The sequence below is a fragment of the Trachymyrmex septentrionalis genome, unplaced genomic scaffold, assembly GCF_001594115.1.
Source record: "Trachymyrmex septentrionalis isolate Tsep2-gDNA-1 unplaced genomic scaffold, Tsep1.0 scaffold29, whole genome shotgun sequence".
Classification (NCBI taxonomy): domain Eukaryota; kingdom Metazoa; phylum Arthropoda; class Insecta; order Hymenoptera; family Formicidae; genus Trachymyrmex; species Trachymyrmex septentrionalis.
In genome coordinates, this window is record NW_017305451.1 from 635,427 (window position 1) to 658,766 (window position 23,340).

Consider the following 23,340-nt stretch of genomic DNA (forward strand, 5'->3'; position numbering starts at 1 on the left):
TATACATTTATAAGTACAATGTTTCAGTTTTTTTTTATAACTATAGCCTATAATTAATATTTACTAGTATTAACTTTGCGAACCACAGGTGAAAAATTGAAACGGATCATATGTGGGTATATCTTGTACCCCACACATGCTATACTTCATCATAAATATACTATAATTTAATTACTCATTGTCACTTTTATTGACGAATCGGTAACACATAATCGATACAATTTATTTAAAATAAAAAATATAAAATAGGTTCTAGAAAATTATTTAAAATAATAAAATACTAAATGACGTTTTAATTTTTTTTCTTATTTAAAATACATATTTTAAATAAATTTATTTGAAATAAGACCGAGCCCTGATAATAATATAAATTAAATGAGTCTTATGGATGTAGTATATAATAACTGTATTACAGATTTTGGCGTAAAGTCCAGAGGGTTAATTATAACTAATTTTTTGTAGAAATAATTTAGTGTACCAAATGTCGCATGCGTCGTTTGGCAGCACTAGGTTATAGAGCTTAATCTTTCGTGGAATCTTTCGCAGTAATCTTTCATCTCACGAAGACGACATGACATTCTCTCTATAAAGAGAGACATTCAGGAATAGGGGATTAACCGGATTTCCGCGTTGTCTGTCGTTGCGGGGATAAGTACACCTCGCCGCTAAGTACTCCCGAAAGAAAAGAGAGCTGCCCGTGAGGTTTTCCTTGAAATCGGACGATGGCAAAAGCGGGCTAGATTACACGCGTAATTATTCTAATTTCGCCCTGGGATACAACGGCTCACCTCCTCCGGGTTTCCTCGCGAGGATTTACGTGCCTCCACGAGATTGGATCTTGGAATATTCCAGACACCCGGCGGCTTAAGGCCAGTTTCACGCTCGCCATCGCGGAATAATAATCCAATGCGCCATGAAATGACGTCTCTAGATCGGATATCGGTAGGTAGCGGGAGAGTATTATAAATTGCTAAATGGTACCGTCTCCAGTGATTTCGACATTTTTAAATAATCTGAATATCGAGCGTAGATTATCAGCGCGTACCGTATAAGCGATAGAATATAACGTATATTCTATCGCTTCTATAATAACCAGTGATATATTATTATTTAATTAATTCATCGTACCGTGGTAAAAAGAGCTACTCCCATTATTCGCGTAATAATTATTAACATCTATGCGAGCTCCGTTCGTCTCGATTGTGTCTCGTTCTTCTCTTCCGCTCTATGGAATTCCGTATTTCATTTCACACATTCGCTTTAACGCACATTCTCATTCGCTCCTTCGTTACATTACTACTTTGTTTATAAATATTCAGAGTACTGATTCATGTACTTGCTCATTCATGTACCACTCAATTCTCTCACATTGTTTTCCCTTGTTCTTCTCACTTGCTGTCATTCTCTCTCTCTCTCTCTCTCTCACGCGCGCGCACGCTGAATCGCAAAAAAAGAAACTTGCAGTAAAAAATTCACTGTGGGAAAACGTGATAATTCCTGATCGTTTTTCGATTAAAGGTGCTGCGTTAAATGATAGCTGACATTATAAATGATGTATAGCTCGTTTCATATCGCAGAACTGGCTTTTATTGGACTCTCGTGCGCGTGTAGGGGCGGCTGATTGGTCCTGACTGTATAAATAAGGGGGCGGGCTATCTTCGACCGAAGATCTCCTCGGGTCTTATGCTAATGGATATCCACCTTCTTTCATACTCCACGTGTAGCACGTATGTACGTACGTACGTACCAAGGCAAATCGTGGTGAACTCTTTCTCGTCTAAGAGATTAAATGCCGTCGTTGTTACCGAAGCGAAATTTATCGGCCATTATCACAAGCCGAGTTTTAATCGAAGATGACTACCGGTTTACGGTAGATCAATAGATCCTTTATGCGATAAAGCGCCGGTCACGAAGCAAAGTAGCATAAAATACGGGATAGATGGAGAGTACGCGGAAACTGCCGTTTCCGCTCGATGCAGCAGCCGTACTTTATCGCTCCCAGGAGATTTCGCCGTTAATTCGAATTAAAGGCGCTATAACGCAAAATGATATTAACGTACGAAAGCAAACGCGGGATACGGGTGGTCATCATGTGTGTGTGTGTGTGTGTGTGTGTGTGTGTGTGTGTGTAATTTTTGTCTATCATATTGGATCAGCCTTTTTTCAAGATCTGATTTTAGATATATAATTAGCGACTAATGCTTAATTTCTTCACCTCTAGATAACTTTATCTGGAAGAGATATCTTCCAGAATACAATGGAGATATCTCTAATGGATAAGATTATCCGCAACTCATCTGGAAGTGAAGAAATTGGACAGAAAAACATCTGTAAGATATTTCTTATAAAAATTGAAATATTTTTTAAATATATATGACTCAATATAATAAATCGGCTATTTTGAATTTTGAAAATCTAACTTAAAATTTGTTGGCAACATCTATATAGCAAAGTGAGTAGAAAGTTTTAAATTAGACTGACATAAAAACTCGTGCTTCTAAGTATATTGGTTGACACTTTAAGGAACTTTAATTATTTTAACCTTCATATTTCTTAAAAAACCAATTCTCGATTCAATTTTAAAATTTGTTGTGATACATCGTAAGATATTATTTGGCACACACTTCATCTTTTGCAGATGTAACATAAGGAAAAATAAATTTATCGCTTTGTTGATAGAAAAATAATACAAAAAATCAGCACTTTTTTTTTAGAAAATAAGGAGAAATCTTAAAATCTTTAGGGTTAATTTCCGTTTATTATTTAAAAATGAAATGTTAGTATTGCAGCATTAACAGAAAAATGACACAAATCAAGAAACCAACATTTTTTGTGTAACAAAAGGAAATCAACTCTAAAGATTTTATCAATTTCTTTTCATTATCTAAAAAGTGCTTATTTTTTACCTGTATCACTTTTTTTTATCAACGCTGCGATATCTGTACTAGCCTTTATAATTCCATAATAGTTTATTTTTCCGTCATCCTCGCGCCAGAGTGACGTGCCAAGAGTTGGAAACTTTTGATTATATCCACGCCTTGGCAATAAACCGAGCACTCGCGCTTTAGAAAGCATCTAATAAAGATAATAGCCCGTTTTCTCTCCGTATATATATTTAACATCAAGCGCAACTGTCCAAGTCTCATACATTTACACGTGAATGATACGTTCTTATATAAAAGATATCGCTGAAGAGTTTCCAATGAAATTGAATGATTTTGAATGAAATTGAAGAAGCTCGGTAAGGAATCGGATAAAAATACTGTTATGAATAATTAATTAATAATGGAGTGTCGCGGATTGTCGGGAAACACGTCGTGCATTGTATCTTGGCGCAGCGAGGAGCATGGTTAGCATACAGAGCGACGACAATCCCGCGTATGTACTACGTGCGTACGTACGAAGCCCCGAGGCTTCGATTATCATAAAGCTCTCTCCGTAAACGATTCTATTAAATTACATGCCGCGCACTTAGATGCCCTTCGCTTTCGCGGTCTGAGAATCGCACGTTCTCAGCGTGCACGCAACGTCGAAAATGTTTATCATTACGCGGTGGCGGCGCTCTTAACTCGTTTCTCATAAATCATACGAAGTTCTCTGTGCGCTCGCTACACATACACACATACGTACGTAGATACGTACGCACGTATCGTGGTGCCACTAGCAGTCGTAAAGAGGATGGGAGAGGCTGGAAGAAAGTGTACGGCGGGGAAGATGATATCTCTCGATGGCGGCGGCGGCGGCGGCGGCGGCGGCGGCAGCATACGGACTGTATCTTTGAATAAGGTTGCCAGAGAATTATCGTGTCGTACGTAATCATTCTGGATCGTAATGTATACTTACGAATTCATGGTAGCATTTACGCGCGCACGCGATACGCGCGCAAATAGGAGAGAAAGAGAAAATGAAAAAATGTATACGGACGAAAGTGTACGGAGAACTATATCGCGAGGCAAGTGTTGAGAAATATCCGGCAAGAGACGTACAACAGATAAAACTCGCTTAAGAAACATGTGACAGTGAATATTATAACAAACTCGTGCCCCGATTATTTATGTGGTCTGCGGCTGAAAAGGGATTGCACATAAGGGAGGCTGGTGAATTTAAATTATGTAGTCGACGTTCTAGCAAAATGTCTCCTGCGGTAGAAACGGAAATATTCTTCAAATAATTTTTATTTTATTTGTATGTACATATATTATGACAAACTCGTGCTTCGATTATTTATGTGTCCTGCAGCTGAAAAGGGATTATACGTACACGTATCGCTTATTTATTGCACTAACGATGTAACTCGAAGAAATAAAGTTTTCTAGTTTTCGAATATTTCGAATCATTCAAATTTTGTAATGCTACTTTATAATGAAATTTGACAAAAAATTGTAATGATTCGATCTACTAATTGTAGAGGGATAAACGTATCATTAGCTCTTCTCTACTCAGCATATTATATTCTCATCAGAATTCTCTTCTTTTTGCAGACAACTAAAAAATGACAATTTTTTTATTTATATCGTCATTTATAAATGAATGATATATATATATGTAAGAAATTTAATAGATTTATATTAGCGGGACAGTATATTATTTGACTCAAGTATGAGATATATAAACGTACGGTCGTTCGAAATTCACGTAGATTTGGACACATGATGCAGCTCGCAAACGGAACCTAAAATTAGATGTAACCCCGACATACTTCAAGAAGATACGCAAGCAGAACGGTCCGAGATTACGTAAGTGCATATTCTAAAGCTGATTATGTCAGTCATAGTTGTTATGTCGAGCAACGTAATATGATTTAGATGGATAACTCAGTTTGTAGGTGTCTCTTGGTACACAAGACGAAGCAGGAGATATGCCGTGATATATCGATTGAATACAAACATTTCAATGTTTGAATGAATAAAAAAAAATACGAACTTTTATTTCATCACGCAGATTTTAATCTGCCGTATGTGTTCCATTATAAAATACGGTGCCGTTAGTTGGAAGCCTTCTGATTGATATTTCGTAGTTGCATACATCACAAAATTTTAATCAAGAGAAAACAAACTATTACTAAATAAATTATAATGTTAAATTATAAATACTATTAATAAATTATAAACTATTACTAAGTAAATTATAACAATTTTTTTACAATTGCATTTTTTTTAGAAAACGTCAAATTAATTGAACACAAATAAACGAAGAAGGCCATATTCAAAGCGAATGTTGGCTTTTACGAAAAGCATAGTATCCATATCCCTTTTGTTAAAGTATCTAAAAATTTAATTGGATACATACTTGAAAATAATTTTATGTCGACCATCAAAATAATTATGTAGAACATTTAAATATCTACTATGTAATTAATTTTAGATACTTTAGTAAAGTCGTTCTTTCCGTATGATATTTTTGCGTGAATCTTACATTTCCTGACTAAGGTAATTTTACTAAGGCTTTTTACAATATTCCAGCTTCAGTTTAAGACCGTGTTTTAAGACAAATCAAATATCGTTGCGCAGTTTGCTTGAACTAGAAGTTGTAAGATTTGCACAAAAATATTATTGAGCAGCAACCTCGATGACCCTTTGATGAAATGTGGCCTTCTTTATTTAGTCGTATTAAGCATTTTTCAGACAATTTTCACCTTGCTATTATAAAAATTAATTATCTTATATATATATTAATCAAACTCGCTTGAAACGATGAAATATGACATGACTACAAACATTTCACAAATACACGAAGCAAATTTAGTGTTCACGAAAAAAGCCTGACAACAATCGCGCGAGCAAGCGAATTCTAAATACTGGACCGTCCGGTGGCTATAGCATTGTCATGGTTTGTCGATACCGTTGGAGATGAAATCGCCGGAAGCGCATCGCGAAACGTTGTTGGCGCAATTAAAATGGAAACGAGTACATCCGACGTAAACGGGCCACGACTGGACTTTACACGACGTGTACGCGTTGTATGGCACAGATTTCGGATGCTGGCCCGGTAATGGGATGACTCTCATGTAGCGCGTAGCGTTACCATGCAAAAATTTATTTCCTCGTCGTCCGGCCGTACATCGTGGAGATATTGAAATCCTGACGTCTAATGTAATAAAAATGCTGGCCGGCGTCCGGGATCGATCGGAGGGGGGAGAAAAAAAAAGAAATCGATCGCTGGTAGCATCGGAGTGCATTTATATCGGGCTGGTATATCGCCACAATGGTGGCTTGTGCTATCGTCGTACGATATTCATATCAAACATGGAACTTCTTGACTATATCATAATTGGAAACGTGTTTTGTGTTAAAACCGATCCTTGTTAAAATTTCGATGTTAAATTTTTAAACATATTTGCACTATGTTGATTTAACATAATGTGATTGTATTATTTGAATATTTTCTATTAAAGAAGGTTTTTACTTTGTCACAGATTATCTTTTAGGAATTTATTTCATGAAGTGCGTGAACATTTTTCAAAATAACTTTTTGCATTTTATTTATTGTACTTTAAAGATGAAATTGTTTTTCTTTTTATTTAAATAACAAATATGAACAACGTGTGATATAATAAAAGTCTATTTTCCCTCTGCATTGTACACATTTCGTCTGCGAGCATGATTTCGAACCTTCCAGTGAATTGAAATAAAAAAACGAGACATCATTTTAAAAAGAACACTTGCAGTTATCGTTGGAATTAGAATAATTAATTTCAATCGACAAATAAATAAATAAATGATCTCTTTAAAATAATTCTATTATTTGTTTTTAAAATCCGTTTTCGAGCTCGGAAAAAACATAAAAAATTAAGTTATCAAAGTAATTCCAGTTCTAACGAGATAATCACAAATGTTTCGATTGACATCACGTTTTTTTATTTCAATTCACTGACAGGTTTGGAATTATGATCGCAGACGAGCTGTGTGTACGATGCAGAAGGAAAATAGCATCATTTGAGTGATATCGGACAACCTGAGTAGGAATAAAAATAGGAATAAGAAACAAAACTGTCAGCGAATACCGTAAAAAGGTATGCTCTAGGAGAACAATAAACAAAGCGAAAAGATTAATTGTATTATTTGCGGAGAAAATTGTAATAAGACTGGATGCAGATATAATGGATTGGCTAGATAGTGTAACGTTTGTGAAGATTGGGCTCATGAAAACTGCAGTGTCCAGCAAAAGCTGGTTTCTTTTATTATAAATTAAAAATTTGTAATAATAAACATGTTTTTTTTCGTATTTATGTTTTTTTAACATTTATGTTAATTTTAACCGAAAAAATATACTTCCGCAATTTGCCTACGAATTGTGCCACTGTTATTTTTGACATAATATTTGTTTTTCTTTTTAATATATTCATCCTATATTAAAAATTAACACAGAAATTTGAGTGGAATATTTAAGATACGTGACATTTTTTAAATGTAACACAAATTTCCCAATGTATTATAGAACTAAATAAAAAAGAGAAGAGATAGTAAAAACAGAAAGGAAATGCCAACGCACAATTAACGACACGATATTTTTATGGAACGGCATAAAACTGCATTTGTATCAAGTAAATCACAATTAACATTTTTCTTATCCACTTTTCATGGTCTTTTTTACGCAATTCGCCTTTCTAATTATCCTCTAATTGCGCCAGCGTAATTTCTTTTTGCCACGCGCAAACTGACAGCGCGCGTCGCCGCGCCGAGTCGATCGGTGATAAACTTTTAATTAACTTAGCGCTATACCTGCTGTAAATAACATACCTATTATTAATACCGAGATACGAACGAAGTACGTACGGGGGGGAGGGGGGAGGAATAATTAAGTAACGAATTGAATTATATCGCGTTTATGTTGACGTAGGCAGCTCAACCAATCCTTGACATCGACCGGCGCGCACGAAGTTTCGACGGCCGTATTCGAAATAATCGTCTGTTTGCATGGCGGAGATGATTTAATTATTTAGAGAACGCCTGGCATTCGCAGTAGAATGTCTGCGGAAGAGCTCGCACGAAGTACTTAACTCCGCTGGGAATACGAGACGTCGTTTGAAGGTGCTTGGAATTTCGTCCGAGACTTGGTATCAAGGAGCTCGAAGATATTACAGTTTTCCTCCTTCTTTACGCGATTCTCTCCCTTTTCTCTGTTGCATCGTTTCGTGTCTCTTGTCCGTAGAGCAAAGCAAGAGATCGTGTGTCTCGAATCCCATTTCCGCAATTATTGCACGACGGCAATTGCACGATAGCTATACATTTTTTTTCGCTTTCGCTCGCAAGGCAGGAGCAACGAAGTGAATTTTTATTAGGAAAGACAACGAGCTCGTATAGAGAGATAGAGAGAGAGAGAGAGAGAGAGAGAGAGAGAGAGAGAGAGAGAGAGAGAGAGAAGGAAAAAGGGAAAGAGGACGAGGCGGAAAAGCTGGGCGGTATACAAATTCGAACTGTCACGTTGTCTTTAATTCCACTTCGCCTTCGTTCCGTTCGGTTCTCTCCTAACGGGCATTTATCCTGCTCTCAAATGAGAGGGAAACCCTCGGTACGCTTGGCCGGGAAACGGATGCTTCCAATTCCAACGATAGATCTGCGAGAGATCACGGGCAGTAGGAATAAAGTGGGAAAGGTCGAATCGCGTGCGCGCGAGAATGCCGGCGTGCCGCGTCGTCGCTATTCATTCCATCCCTCCGTATCGTATCTCTCCGTATCTTCTTTGTGTATCGAATGGAATTCCCTGCGAGAGAGGATCCCGGTCAACAGAGGTTGGGCTTTCCAGAGATTGGATTGAGTCCGTCAAGAATTATACTACGGAATGCAATAAAAAGGGACTAAACACCGTTACATCTTAAGAACTTTATTTGACCGATGGATCGGTAACATCGGTAGAGGAAGAGACGAGATAAGGCCGCGGTCGGTTTCGAAGGAAGGATAAGAAGTAAGCTAAGACGTGAGATGGGCGGGGGCGTTAGCGGAGGTCGCCGACGTCCCTTTGAGAATACCCAGAAAACCAGTCCGAACGAGATTTCCGTGGCTGTCAGACCGCGAGTATCTCCGATAGACAACTCGTTGAAAGTTACGATCTGGTAGAGATCGTAAACGCTCGGCCGCGCGCACGATCGATGAGCGAAATTAAAGTTGTATCACGGAAACGGCGTCCGGCGGATACTTCTCACTTATTCCGTTTTAAATCAGTATTATCGTTGTAAAACAAATAAGTAAAACTCCTGCGTATCGTAAGATGGAGTATTAATATTTATAAGAGAAAAGAAAGCTTTGATACAAGTAAAATATCTGATACACGCGAGCCTCCGCGTAAATTATATATTACCGACGGATACAATTTGCAAACTAATTGGGATGTACTCACCGAACGAAGTTCAAGTAAACGCAAACGTTTCGATTTTGGATTTGAGTCTTATGTAATACGGAAGTCCAGTGTAAACTATAACAAAAGTGCAAGAGAGATCGGATGTTAAATATTTTCCTTTCTCCTCTTCCGATTATGGACTATCCCTCACGTAGCCTAAAAGAGGAAGATAAATGGAAGGAGGAGAATGAGGGAGAAAATGAGTTATGTAGCAAGATGATGAATGATTTAGGTAAATTGGATCCAGAAGTTTACTTTATAAAAAAAAAAAAGTATTACTTTATAAAAAAAACCAACCAATAACCAAACCATATATAATTTTGCTTTATACGAGCATGTATCATTTCTGCAGACATTAAGCGTTTGTTAAAATAAATTTCTTTATCTAAAAACCTCGACACACAACTTTACTCCAGTCGAAATCAGGAGAATATTTTAGACTATGTTCTGTAATGACAGATGTTTGTGCCGTGTTTCTTCTTTTTACAATGTAATTAGCATTAGATTATTAAATCGAATGAAGGGGCAAATGAGAGATTTAGCGCTGTAATTAATGCTATGTAATTAACTGTGTAATATATTTGTATTCTTGACTAATATTAATTACTATAAAATAATTTATACGTACGTTTCGATTTTTTTTTTCTTTTAGTTATTTTCAACGAAAAGTTTACATATGTGATTACATGAAATTTCCAGTGGCGAGAACATGGATTTTATATATCAAATGTGTCGTTTACACAGTTATATGTATGACCAAGTGATGTCAAATCGATTTCAATCTACAGAAGTTTAAAACGCATGGAGAGCATAGAGTCACGATATTAAAATGTTGTAGTCAGGATGATGTTTATAAAATGGCAATGAATTGAAATAGAAATTCAGTCAATGGAGATAACATAAATTTAGTGAGTCAATAGAAGAAATATATAAATTCAGTCAAAAGAATTAGTCACATTTTAAAGAATTCAAATTAATGGTTAAATGTTGTCTCACACACAGACACACACACAAGATAAAATTCAAAGTCCAATTCGATTTATTGTCGTCCATGTATCACGATTTCTTTCTCGATGTTTTCCAAAGATAAACAATATGTCACTCGACTCCATTTAAGTAGCCCTTTAATAATGACATATAATTTGTGCATTAAAAAATTTGATTGTGTTAGCCGAAAAACAGACACAACTTAACATCCTCCTCTGTTAAGTTAGTAGTTACGTAACGTCCTGCTCCTTCCCAAAACGTTCGCACGAATTTGCGCGAATCTTAATTAAATCTTTCGCACAAGATAGAAACGCCACAGAATTTAATGAAGAAATTAAAATGTATTTTCTCGGCGCGAATATATTTCATTATATTGCGCTTCCGTCGCGTTACACGATTTCACACGAGTCCGCAATAATTTTCAGAATGTTTTCCATGCAGCCGCACGGTGTGATGTATGACTTTTAATTTCTTCGTTTTCCGCCCGTCATTTTCTGGACCGTCCGCCGTGCGTCGCGCTGTCCGGCGAAATTTTAGCGAGTACGTGAACGGATTAGCATAACATTGCCCCCCCAAGTTGCAACGTAGTTTAACCCAGAGCTGATCGCACGCTTGCATTGGCTGGCACGTTCGGCTCGCCAGCTGTCTCGTTACATCCGATGCAGTTCGCGCGAGGGTTGCACTATATGCATAAGTACATAGGCGAACCGCTGACTGAAGTGTACCTGAGCAGCGTACCGAAAGAGATTGTTTAGGATGACGGTATTAAGCAGGAATCCCACTGGGAGAATAAGCAGAGGTATACATATATACATATATCTAGAAAATAACGCGATAAATCTCTTTGCCGTACATCCGCAACTTATTATACGACAAGATCAAATATGACGCGGACGGAATTTCTTTTCTCGGATCCAATAAATATCGTGTCGTAAGTTTCATTTTATCGAGCTCCCGCAAATAGGATTCTACACCGTGTTCTTTCCTCTTTTCTTTTTTTTTTTTTCCCCCCCCTATGTACCACGTCGTGGACCTAATTCATGCTTAATTCATGCTGCGGCTCGCCGGATCAATTATGCAAAACGTTTCCGAACGACGTAAGCGAAATCACGGCGCATTTCGTGTCGCGCGAGGCCGAGGAAGAATCTGCGATCGTGAAACACGGGCACAGTTTCGATGTACGTCCGTGTTTTTCCCAGCCTCCGTTTGCCGACCGCGCGTTTGGACGACGCGTCGCGACGCCGGATACGGAGCCGGTGATTTGAAATACGGGCACGTAGACGCGAAGAATATCGGCGCGCGATACATACAATTTATATACGGCGTATCGCCGACCCGACGCGCGCACACAGGTTGCGGCGTACATGAGAATAAATGTCCGTGGGCGCCATCGGGACAATGATAAAATAATAAATTGCGGCCAGGTACCTGCGATGCTCCTATAACCGTGGGGGATCGAATCGAGTCTCTTTTCGTACAGAATCGTACTTACGCACGTGCCCGTTACGCTGGCCGAGACTCGAATACGACCCCGATGTATATCTGGGAATATTGCCGTTGACTCCTTAATGGATACGGCGAAACCGTTTGTTATTTATGCGCGGAAACGTGTCCTGATATCAAATATCACGCTGATACTTTGGAAAAACCCGTCGTAAGAATTGCATGTACGATTTAGCACGGGAACGTTACTACGTAATGTCTAAAGTTGTCGTATAAAAATGTTATTGTTTTACCATCAACAAAATTGTAACATTTAATAATATATTTTCTGGTATTTTATCAGGCACATTTCAAGTTCCTTCCCTCGTAGTGCTACAGATTCGTATAGCGCCACAGATTTGTAACACAAGCAGCTTTACGCCATGCACGGAGAGAATTTTTTCTTTGAATTTACCCGAAAAATATGACAGTCGTGGAACAACATTGTATTTCGAAGAATTTTTTAATGTAAATGTCTCTCTCATTCATCAATAAAACTACAATAAAGTATAAAATAAGTTCGATCAATTTTACTGAAGTGCATGGTAAAAATTTTAAAATATTTGTATTGTACCACAATTAGCATATTTTGAGGGTAAATTTCAAACGAAAATTCTCTCCGTGTAGTTTAATACATTATGTTTATACATGAATAAGTGATTACAAATCAATATTAAAAATTAAGGTTACTTATGGACTCTGTCGTACAATGTTACATTGCATAGAATATTGAAATTGTACATTCAAAGTTCACTTGATTTCTTCCGCAGTGGTCCATTTCTCCGAAGCGTTTTGTGAACAATGTACAAATTTCTTTCCATTCTTTCGTTTTTATAGCCTACTGCTATATATTCGATATAATTTAATGTTCCAGATAACAGGGTGAGGTCTCTATTTCTATTAAAACGTTCAATGTCGAATGTGGCGTTCATTCTTTCTCGCGGCATAAAAGAGATTTTCTCTTAAAGTCTGCAGTATAAATGTATCGTTGCACGATATTAGTCGTTAAATAACTTTAATTTTTTTTATTTTGACTTCACGTATAAACGTACAACATAAAACTGCGTGCTACAAATACCAAATATGTAGCATTATTACACGAATCTGTATACTATGAAATAATTCTGTCACTCGCGAAGAGCTATGGACCTGTGACGTGTCCTTGTGGCGCCGCGAAATGATTCATTTGAACGCATCCGCAATGCTTCTCTATCATGCCATGAATTGGTCCATCTGAACATCGCAATCACAACAATAGGTTTACTCGGCTAAATTAATTATTTTTCTACGATTACACGTGGTCAAGGCCGTCGATATATTATTAATATCACAACTGCAGTATTTTCTGCGAATTACGAATAAAATTACGGTAGTTTTATTCCTTGATAGAGAACCGGCTCTAAAGCAAATTATCATAATACGCCGTTACAATGTCGCACATTATCCGCACGTTTACACCGCGAATTCCAGGCTAGATAATTTCAGCTCTCGAACCTAAACCAGCGATGAGCTTGCGCTCGTAAAGCCGCATTCCTCAATATCGTAAATATCGCATACCGATCGACATTCGCATATTTTACAAATAATATCAGTTTATTTCCAATAACAATTTTCCCTTACGCGCCGCTCCTACTGTAATTTTTCCAAAAATTGATATATCGTACAAGAGCCAAATGCAATGAGGTGGAGATAAGTATATCTTATCCAAAATTGGAAAACTTATTTGAAATGTAAAAGTTGGAAATAATATTCAAATAAATTTTTGATACTTTTTGGAGCGTAATAAATGGAATGGAATCGACAAAAATTTTCTTGTCACGATTTCCTAGGACTAATGCAGCCAGCGTATTATCGATTATTATGCAGCCATTGGCAAATGCTCGTGCATTGATTCCGTAATATCCGACCAGTGTTAGATAATAATCGTTATTGGTGTGTAACACGCAATAATACGTTTCAATCTCAGATTATCGATATCAATTATCATTCCAAGTTGCTTCGATTAATGCTCTCTTGAAACAAATCAACGATGAAAGAAACAGAAAGTTTCAACCCTCTAATGATAGGTCAGATGTAATCGTACGGTTTTGTCAATCAAAGTATTTTTTTTTTGTAATTATTATTATTATACAATCATTTTTGTCAGTTAGTAAACTTTATTGTACTTTTCCATTTATAAATAAACAGAAGAAGTAGTTTTATGTTATTATTTACTGTTTCTATTCATTTTACACATTGATTCGATGAAAAATAAACGAAATAAAACACCGGGATCTGATCTTATCTTCCCGAGTACGTTCTGAATAACTACTATATTATATGTTAAAAAGTCTATAAGCTCGTGTTAAATAGGAATTGCCTGAAAACGCGCTGTTCTCTAGTAATATTCATCTCTATGCAGTGTCGCAGTCGAAACCTCATATTTTCCCTCGGTCATCAGCTATCACATGATGTCCATTAAGAAAGATGATTCCGATTAACTAATGAAAGATCTCAACAAAATTTCTGATTATTTTTTTTTTTTTTTGTTGGGCTCTTTGGTTCGTTTAATCGGAACATTTTTTTCGCTGGGATTGGCAAGATCAAACAGAATCTCTGCTTGATGACAACTAGAAATTCTATTTGGTCTCACCGAAGTGCCATTCTTGTTGGGTTCTTTTGTTGGTTTAATCAGAACATTTTTTCATGTATATAATTTTTTTCAATACATAATTATAAAATCGCATATTTACGATGTTTGGAGAATGCTAGCCGGTCTTTAAGTTGATCATTGTTCTTCAGACGGTGTACGGTGACCTACGTGAGCCGCATTTCCTCGATACCGTAAATATCACGCGTGTCGGCCGATATTTACGTCGGCTCGTATATTCTGGAGTATCCGCGACCGTTCTCTCGCGAGGGAACATTGTGCGTGTCCGTGTGTCACTAAAAACGAGAGGGAGGGGAAAAAAATATCGCGCTGCAAGAAAAACGATGTCCGGCGTGAGAGACAAAAAGAACCGCAGGATAAATCGCGGCGTTTAATCGGACGCGATGCGTGACGTTTGACGATGACACTTCCGTTACGCGTGTAAAACGCTGTATGGGGCGTGTAAAAAGAATCGCACGAGAGAATCTCCGTGTAGTTTAAGGGCATGAAAAACGGATGAAACGGCTCCAAAAGAGTATTTTCTTTTAAAGAACGGTTCTAAGAAAATTAGAGCCAGTTATCTCGGAAGAGTAATCTCAACATAGTTTAAGTACTCTGCTATAATCCTTTTAACTCTTTTTTTTTTTTTTTCCTAGATTAAGCGAGAAGCTGAGAGCGACAGTTAACTTGAGTGATTTTTAAACTGTTCTTTACGCATCCCTTGAGTTTTGATCTCAAATTAAAATTCATCATCAGGAAACATCTCGGAATGTTATTCAGCGTCAACGGGAATCGTTTGCTTTCTGCTCGCGGCGCCAATTAACGGACACCCCGTATACGCAATGCCTACATGCATTGGTGCGTGTAGTTATCGGGGCAATATCCGTTATTCATTCTCTCTCTCTCTCTCTCTCTCTTCTCTCTCTCTCTCTGTCTTTCTCTTTCTCTTGTACCAGCTGTCGTGGGCGGTGACGATATCCGAGCACTCATCGGAGCGACTTTACGCCCGCGGTGGAGCCGGTACGGACACGATATGAAATTGAATGAAATGCACTGTCCATAAACTGATCCTATCGGAAGTTCTTCACGGACATGAACGACGACTCTCGCTTCCCGTTAGCTGTGCTCTCCCCGATGATCGGTGGGAACGATTATCCTAGAGATTTTCTCGAAGATGCCGACGACAACCGAGATGACAGACGGGTGTATAATCAATCTCGGATTTCTTCCGAGGAATTCGAGAAAGATCGATGAGATTTGTAGCGTTTTCCACTAGGAAAACTGGTGCAGCACTAGCGCCGTGCTAGGTTCAGATGAAAACTGCACTAATGCAGTTTAATAGTGCAGGTTTAGTGCGATTCAATGGAACATGTCATTAGACATCCATTTTATGACACCCCTAAAAATATATATAACTATGTTCAAACTTAAATTATAATACTTATTTTACAATCTTCTGATTCATTAATTTATTTAAAACATTTTTTTTTATTAAATTTTTACATTTCAAGAGTTTTTGTCAAAATGTCCTTGCATAGCTATTATTAGAAACATTGAAACTAAACAATGTCATTGTTATAACATTAATTACAATAATGTAATATCATATCATAACATAATATTATACCTTAGCATGAACACAAGCTCAATTTCAACTTGCATTGGAGTCTCCACTGACTTCAAAGACAGTGGAGCAAAAGTTGAACTCAGTGCAAGTTTTTTGCACCAGAGTTTTATCAATGGAACATTAAACAATTAAACTAGTAATAAACATTGAACTAGTTTTCACAGTGAAACAACACAATTGCACTCAGTGCGCACCAGTGGAAAAAAAACGCTATTAGTTTTTACTTCGTCAACTTTTAAAAGAATCATTTCGTCATATTAAAGAATTCATTTCTGTGAAAAGAGAGATAGGGAGACGCTGTCTGTAAAAGATAAAGTTTAAACACCGGAGAAGTCAATTCGGGAGAAGCCTCTTTTGTTTCAGAGATGATAAAAATTTTCATTCCGACGTATCGAGAGAATCTTATTTGCATCAGTTGCGTTATCGAGAAACACTTTACTGTATCCAGAGAAAAAGACATAGTGATGGTAAAAAAGGCTACAAAAGTAATAAATATACAAGTTGTATATGTAGTATTATATGGAAAGAATGATCTTGCTGAAAAATCTATCTAAAACTTTAACCGGGACAGATGAAAATAATTACATAGGGATCTGAAGCACGATGATAAGTAATGCTGCAAAAGGTTTTGACATTCTTATACAATCAATTTGAGAATCATATAATTATTTTAATCCAACCAAATTATTTTTAGATCAATATCTAACTAAATTTTTTAATATTTCAGCAAAACCATCTTTTTCGCGTACAGCAAAATAAATTGTTTATTTTAGTAGTTATTGCAATTATAAGATACAAGACGGGCTGTACATAAATCGTAAGTAACATCGCGACGGATGTTTCGTGATACGTTTCATCGCATACTTGAGTAAAATTAAATTGAGGATTTCTCGTTCATGTGTGTTGCAGCTGTCCGGACTGGTGGTAGGTGGTATCGGTATCTGGACGGTGGCAGCGAAGCACAGCTACGTGTCGCTGATGTCCACGTCGACGTATCCTACTTTGGCCTACGCCTTGATCGTCGCAGGTGTACTGGCTGTCATCGGTAGCTGGCTCGGATGCGGCGGCGTAACTTCTGAAAATCGATGTATCCTCCTCGTGGTGAGCTTTAGTCATATATCAACGTTCAACGGGCGAAATAATTCCTACAGCGAATGTTAATTTTATCGAAATATTGAGATGGATATATATATATGAAAAATATTCGCTTATTTATTACGTGTTATTTATCAAATTCGTTTAATTGATCGAGCTAATTCTCTCGTTTACCGTTTCATTATTTGACTTTCTATACAGTGCTGCGTTTATTACATCCAGAATTGATTATAATTATTCATTAATCACCGCCACGTCCGAATTACATTAATCGACTTCCAGAAACCGATGTGGAGTATTACTGCAGAGTTTGACGTGAAGTAATATAGTCGGGTCGATTACAGTTATAATCCCGTTCCGTGCATATTCTGTCAATTCTCGTAGAGATCTTAATTCATTTGATGATAAATGGCAAATAAATTACGTGATCCGCTTTGCCTTTATCCCACAAGTGAGTGCTTTTCCGCTAAAATGATGGTAAATAACGAGTTTGTCAACTCTGACTTCATTATCACTCAAGGAAATCGCGCGTATGTTTTTCGTCCACTTTATCGATTTAAGAGAGAATCATTTATCAACAAGATGGTATCATCCAAGTAATTAATTTCCCGGTTTGCAAGCGAGAGATCAAGATAGTCACGAGAATGTCTTCTTGAAAAAGCGAAGAAGTGTAGATATCAAAGTTGAGTATCGGATACAAACGAGGTATCGCTCTTAAAGATACTTCTTATCGAGGGACGCTGGGATGTGCTTTTATGCGCGCGATCGTCCGCAATGTCGCGATACATTATGGGCTGCTGTTTGCAATCGATATCATGTCGAACACTTCAGTCGGTTATCGAAAGTCATCTCGCAACCATCTTGACAATATGTCTCGTTTATAGCCTGTCGATTATAAGAAAAGATAAGGCAAATGAAATTTCAAATTGGCGCACACAAAATATTTTTTATATATTGTATTCAAGAATTCATTTATATAGAATTATACATACATAAAGTAGAGCCAAAGTTATCTCAGAGAAGAGGGGTTGTTTCGTGTGAAAATAAATTTAAAAAATAAGACAAGAGTTGAGATACAATAAGTTTCCTCCTAGGTAAGTTTCTTTCTAGATTGTATCACAATTTCGATTGCATCTTATACGGAGCGCATAAGCCATAGGGCTCCTAAAATAGAATGGACCAGATATCAGAAACTTGTATAGATACGGAGACTGCAGATAAGAGAGAGAGAGAGAGAGAGAGAGAGAGTAATATAGATATATGTCTATGTAGAGCAATATTTAAACCAAGTTGGTCACAGAGAGAAGCTGCATACACGCAATATGAAAATGACTTCTGCGGTAGCTGCAGTGTGAAGTTATTAAACAAAGTTCGTATTAACTGTCTAATGGACGGTTTCATACTAATATCAATTAGCTCTAAGTGCAGTTTAATTAACTCTCTCCTTTTAAATCATGATTCTGTTTATAACAGATAGGCAAACAGAGAACATTCAATTAACTATTGTTAGCAACTGCTCTTGAGGCCGATCAAATTTCATGTATTCCTCTGAAATCTTCACTTTGCGCTGATCGTTAAGTATTCTTTCATCTTATTTAATGATCATTTGCCAATATCAATTGACGGAGGGATTTCAAAAGAATTTATTTATGCTATTCATTGTTAACATCGTTCTTTGGAACTTCCTAAGAACAACTTCGTCTCAAAGTAGCTCGAGCACGCTGCTTGAAGTCGAGCCGCTCTTCACCTACGGGTTCGAACATTCCTTTTGACTTAACTGAGCGGCTTCAACATTATTGCTCAGGGCAGTCTTTGTTAGTTGGAAGCCAGTTAGTTACGTGACCAGCAAAAAAAAAAAAAACAAACTGTAGGGTTTGTGCGAGTAAATTAAAAATCGTTATTCAACGCAAACTAATCCGACAAAAAATCAACTACTGTTCACTAAATAATGTTCACTAATATTCTCGATCGCGGAATAATATTATTCCGAAAGACGCTGCGCAATCTCGTTGCAGCCTTAATTGTTATTTTTATTTTATAATTTATTTTTCTAATAATGACAACACTATAGTTGACAGTCAAAAATTATTTTTACTCAAATAAGATGTTTTTTCATAGATTTTTAAAAATAATACCAATACAAATCCAATTTCATCAACACGTTAAGTTTCCAAAATAATTGAGATTAAATTGAGATTTTTGCAGTATTTGTGTTGTAATGTTTTGTACGGTAAAAAAGATTACCTTACGCTATCTTGAAATTCTGATCTGAAGGCATGCCCGTATTGCACGTATTTCATAAAATACATTTTCTAATTTGAATATCTTACTTTTCAATCGTGTTATGAAGAATTTAAATTGGAGCTAAGATGTAAATCTCAATTATCCGCCTAAGACGAAATCTATACATATAACTTGTAGTTTACGACTATCGATGCACGTAATATATAGAATGCAGTTTTGTAAAAACTAGTTTTAAAATGTAATTCCCGGATTAATCGGTAGCGCGATGCTTTTTTTGTTCCATTGCGTGAAGCGAGAGCGTATTTTCGCGTTTCCGCAAATTTCGCGCCTCCCGAGCGCGCGCGGTCGCTAAAAATACGCGACTTTGGCCTTCAACGACGCGTGCCGGAAGCCCCCTTACCTCTCTCGGGTTATAAATGAAAAATCGATAATCCCGCGACCGATTACAATGAACCGTAATGTCGATATGAGATAATTCACCGTGCTTCTCTCTTGGGCGACTCTCTTGGGCGCCGGATCCGCTCTCCCTCAATAAGTCGCTACTAACAATGCCCGACCTCCTCCTTTGAACCTTCAGGTAAGGGAAGTTCTCGAGCTCGCCTTTGACCTTACCCATAGTCTACTACCTCCGACATTATCGCCGTCGGCCGGCAAAGGTCTCGGCGACGCTGCCCGAGGCCGACTGGAGCTATAGTGGGTGCTGGCATATTTTTGAAAGCGGCTTAACCAGCGCGCGCCACGAATAACGTTATTCATCGGGGATCACACTCGGCCATCGCACATACGCGCGAACACACGTGCGGCTGTAATTTAACGTGCATTAATACGAACTTGTAAAGTAAAGCAGGCAGGAATATATCGCGTCGCGAGAATTCCTTTATTGCGGCGTACATCGTACATCGCTATGTGTTTACAGATTATTTAATACGCCGCGCGCCGGCTGCTTCCTGGACCGCCACCTAGAACGAAATGTCCCCTTCGTATGCAGTCCGCACCCCCCCGTGCACCGAGTTTGACAAATTGTGCATCCATGCGTTGTCCCGCTGATATTATTTTACAGTCGCTCCGATCCCAACAGGGAACGATAAACTTTCTCTATAAACTTGCGAAACCCTATTTTCTTTAGACACTTATGAAATGGTTTAGAGACTTCGGAGAAAAAAGAGTTTCGCTGAAGTATCTGAAAGTTTAGGTAGATATACAAATATCTGAAAATAATTTTACTGAACTGTCAAAATAATTATACAGGATAAGAGAGAGAGAGAGAGTAAGCTGGTTATTAGAATTTCAAAACTTCGTGCAGCATCGTGCTTGCGGATCATCATACTTATACTGAGAAACAAATTCTAATTGAAAATGAACGAACCAGTAAGATGCCGGTTATATCAATCAATTCCGGTTTTCATCATAATTGGACATTTGGTTATCTCAACTGGAAAAAAAAATAAGATAGATTTAATCAGAAAATTCTGATTTACCCATTTTTCAACAGGAATTTTTTTCAATGTAAGAGTTCTACTACTATAATTATTTTAACGGTCCAACAAATTTATTTTTAGATCTGCATCTGCACTGAGAAAAAGATTTTGATTGAACTAACAAATGAGTCCAACAAGAATAGCATTTATGTGGAGACAAAACGGAATTTCTAGTTATCATAATTTCCGTTTTTTTATCTAGTTATTTTATTTGATCTTACCGAAATGTCATTCTTGTCGGTTCTTTTTATTAGTTCAAACAAATCGAAACATTTTTCTCAGTATAATTAAGTTTTTAAATACTTGAGCAAAACCGTTCTTTCCGTATTACTTTACTTTCTTTCGAAGAAATATCGCTCCACGGAAACTTGGTTTCTATTCTTCTTATTCACTTAAAGAAAGATATAACGTAGGCTCACTTCTCATAAATCATTCTTCAATGGAGAACTCTTTATTTCCGGGAATTATAATAGTCATCCACGATAAGCCTATCGAGAGGTATATTTAGCGGCCTTCCCCTATCTCCGTTCACATTCCCCCCCTTTCGAAGAAGGGGTACCCTTCGCCGGGTAATAAATCGACCTTAATCGGGAGTTACCGCGACGACCGTAAGTGGTAGCTCGCGCTTTCGCTATATCTCCAACGACACCGACCACTGGATTATCTTTAATCCTGTCTAAATGATAGTTAAACACCAGTAACGAGCTTTGCCGATCGTTACTAACCGCGGTGTTCCGCCATGCGGTTTCCCTGGAAATTAACCGCCGGCACTTCTCATCGTCGGTTTATTTCTGTACTCGTTTATAACGTGTAAATATGTATAATCCATTGAGATGCAAATGTTGTTCAGTGCCAAGCTTTCTACGATGTGCCTACAAAAAAAAACAATTTAGAAAGTGAAGTTTTCAATGATCGTCATAGATATAAACGTCGTAGACGTAAACATCTTCACTTGCACTTCAATTAGTTTTCTGAGCGGTAAATCGCTGTTGACTGAGTATTAACACCGTTACTTCCGCGAGGTGTCTAATCGGAGAAATTGAATTATCTTTTATTCAATCTAATCGTCAGTTAAAGTGGCATTTGCAATAGGGCCTTTTGTACTGATTCAAATCACGATCTTAATTGCATAAGTGCTCGTCTCGAGCACAAGACGAATTACTTTCTTCCCCACGAACTCAAGAAATCGTCTTTCTTCGCTCATCAATGTGGCAAACGATACTGTATGACTTGTAACACTGAAAGAAGCGTTTGGTATTTGTGACTGTAATTGCATAGTAAAACAATTATTATTAGAAACTCCATTTTTATAGCTATTACTGTTACAATATTAGCAATTATATAATTGTCATTTTTAGTGCCAGCTACATCTTCTTAAATATTGTATAAAACTATAAATAAAATTATTTACAGTTAACAATGATAAAACGGAGCTCGTATTTATAATTATTTCACCATGTAATTGTAGTACAAATGCCAGACCCTTTTCTTTCGGTGTATATAATTTTAACTAAACAAAGATCCATTTTGGCTATTTACATTTAAAGAGAAAGTTCTTTATTTACATACTCCGCTCTAGCCGATTGAACGCGTAATACGCTTTTAACGCGGGCGATTCATCTATTCAAATAAAGATGAGGACTAAATCACCCGTAATAACCGTCGCTAATCACCAGATAATTCCACTTAACCCGTACCCACTTCCCGAATCATTAGTTCAGCCTTAATTGCGCGATTTTCCTCCCGAAGCGCCACGGCTACGAACTGCGCTTTTTAATCGTCCTCTTACGACATTATTACAACCATAAACCTCTTTATTATTATTTTCACACATTATCGATTGACTATTTCGTATCTCCGTCAACGTGATAAATCACCTGCGCTTCGAGAGAGACTCGCCGTCTGCAGCGCAAAAGAAACGTTAAATCACTCGACAACAACCGTCACTAATCACCAGGTAATACTACCACTTGCACGCCGTTGCACTCTCTCGAATCACGACTCCATCCATTCGCTCGATCTTAATTGCGTAAGACTTTCCCGCGCACCTCTCGCGCACAATCTCCCGTGTTCTGTCCAGCGGTATGCAATAAACGGATGCAAAGAAACTTGCTTACATGGACAACTCACGAACGCCAATTCGCTTGCATTACTTATGTCAGCAAATAGTAAATTAACGTCATCAGTCGCGACGACTGATGACGTTACATTACGTTACTTACATAAAAGTAAGAGATTTTATTCGCCTGTCTACTTTACAAGATTTATAATGAAATGAAATGATTGACTGTCGTGAATTAAACGTATTATTTATTAGCACAGATAATACGTACAATAACAGGGTTAATGGAGAAAAAAGTGGTATTTTGACAAGTGTAGTTACAAAAACAGACTTTATGCAAGATTTTGTTAAAGCAAATACATTATATATAACTGACAGATCCGTTAACAGATTTTTTTTT

General features: G+C 37.4%; 1 protein-coding gene across 1 annotated transcript in view; it reads left to right on the forward strand.

The window, feature by feature from the left end:
• LOC108749375 (CD151 antigen-like) overlaps nt 1-23,340 on the forward strand; it is a 129,483-nt gene that overhangs the window by 86,405 nt on the left and 19,738 nt on the right. Inside the window, exon 4 of the mRNA XM_018488022.1 lies at nt 16,971-17,162. Coding sequence (XP_018343524.1) covers nt 16,971-17,162 — 192 coding nt within the window. The remainder of the gene's footprint in view (nt 1-16,970; nt 17,163-23,340) is intronic.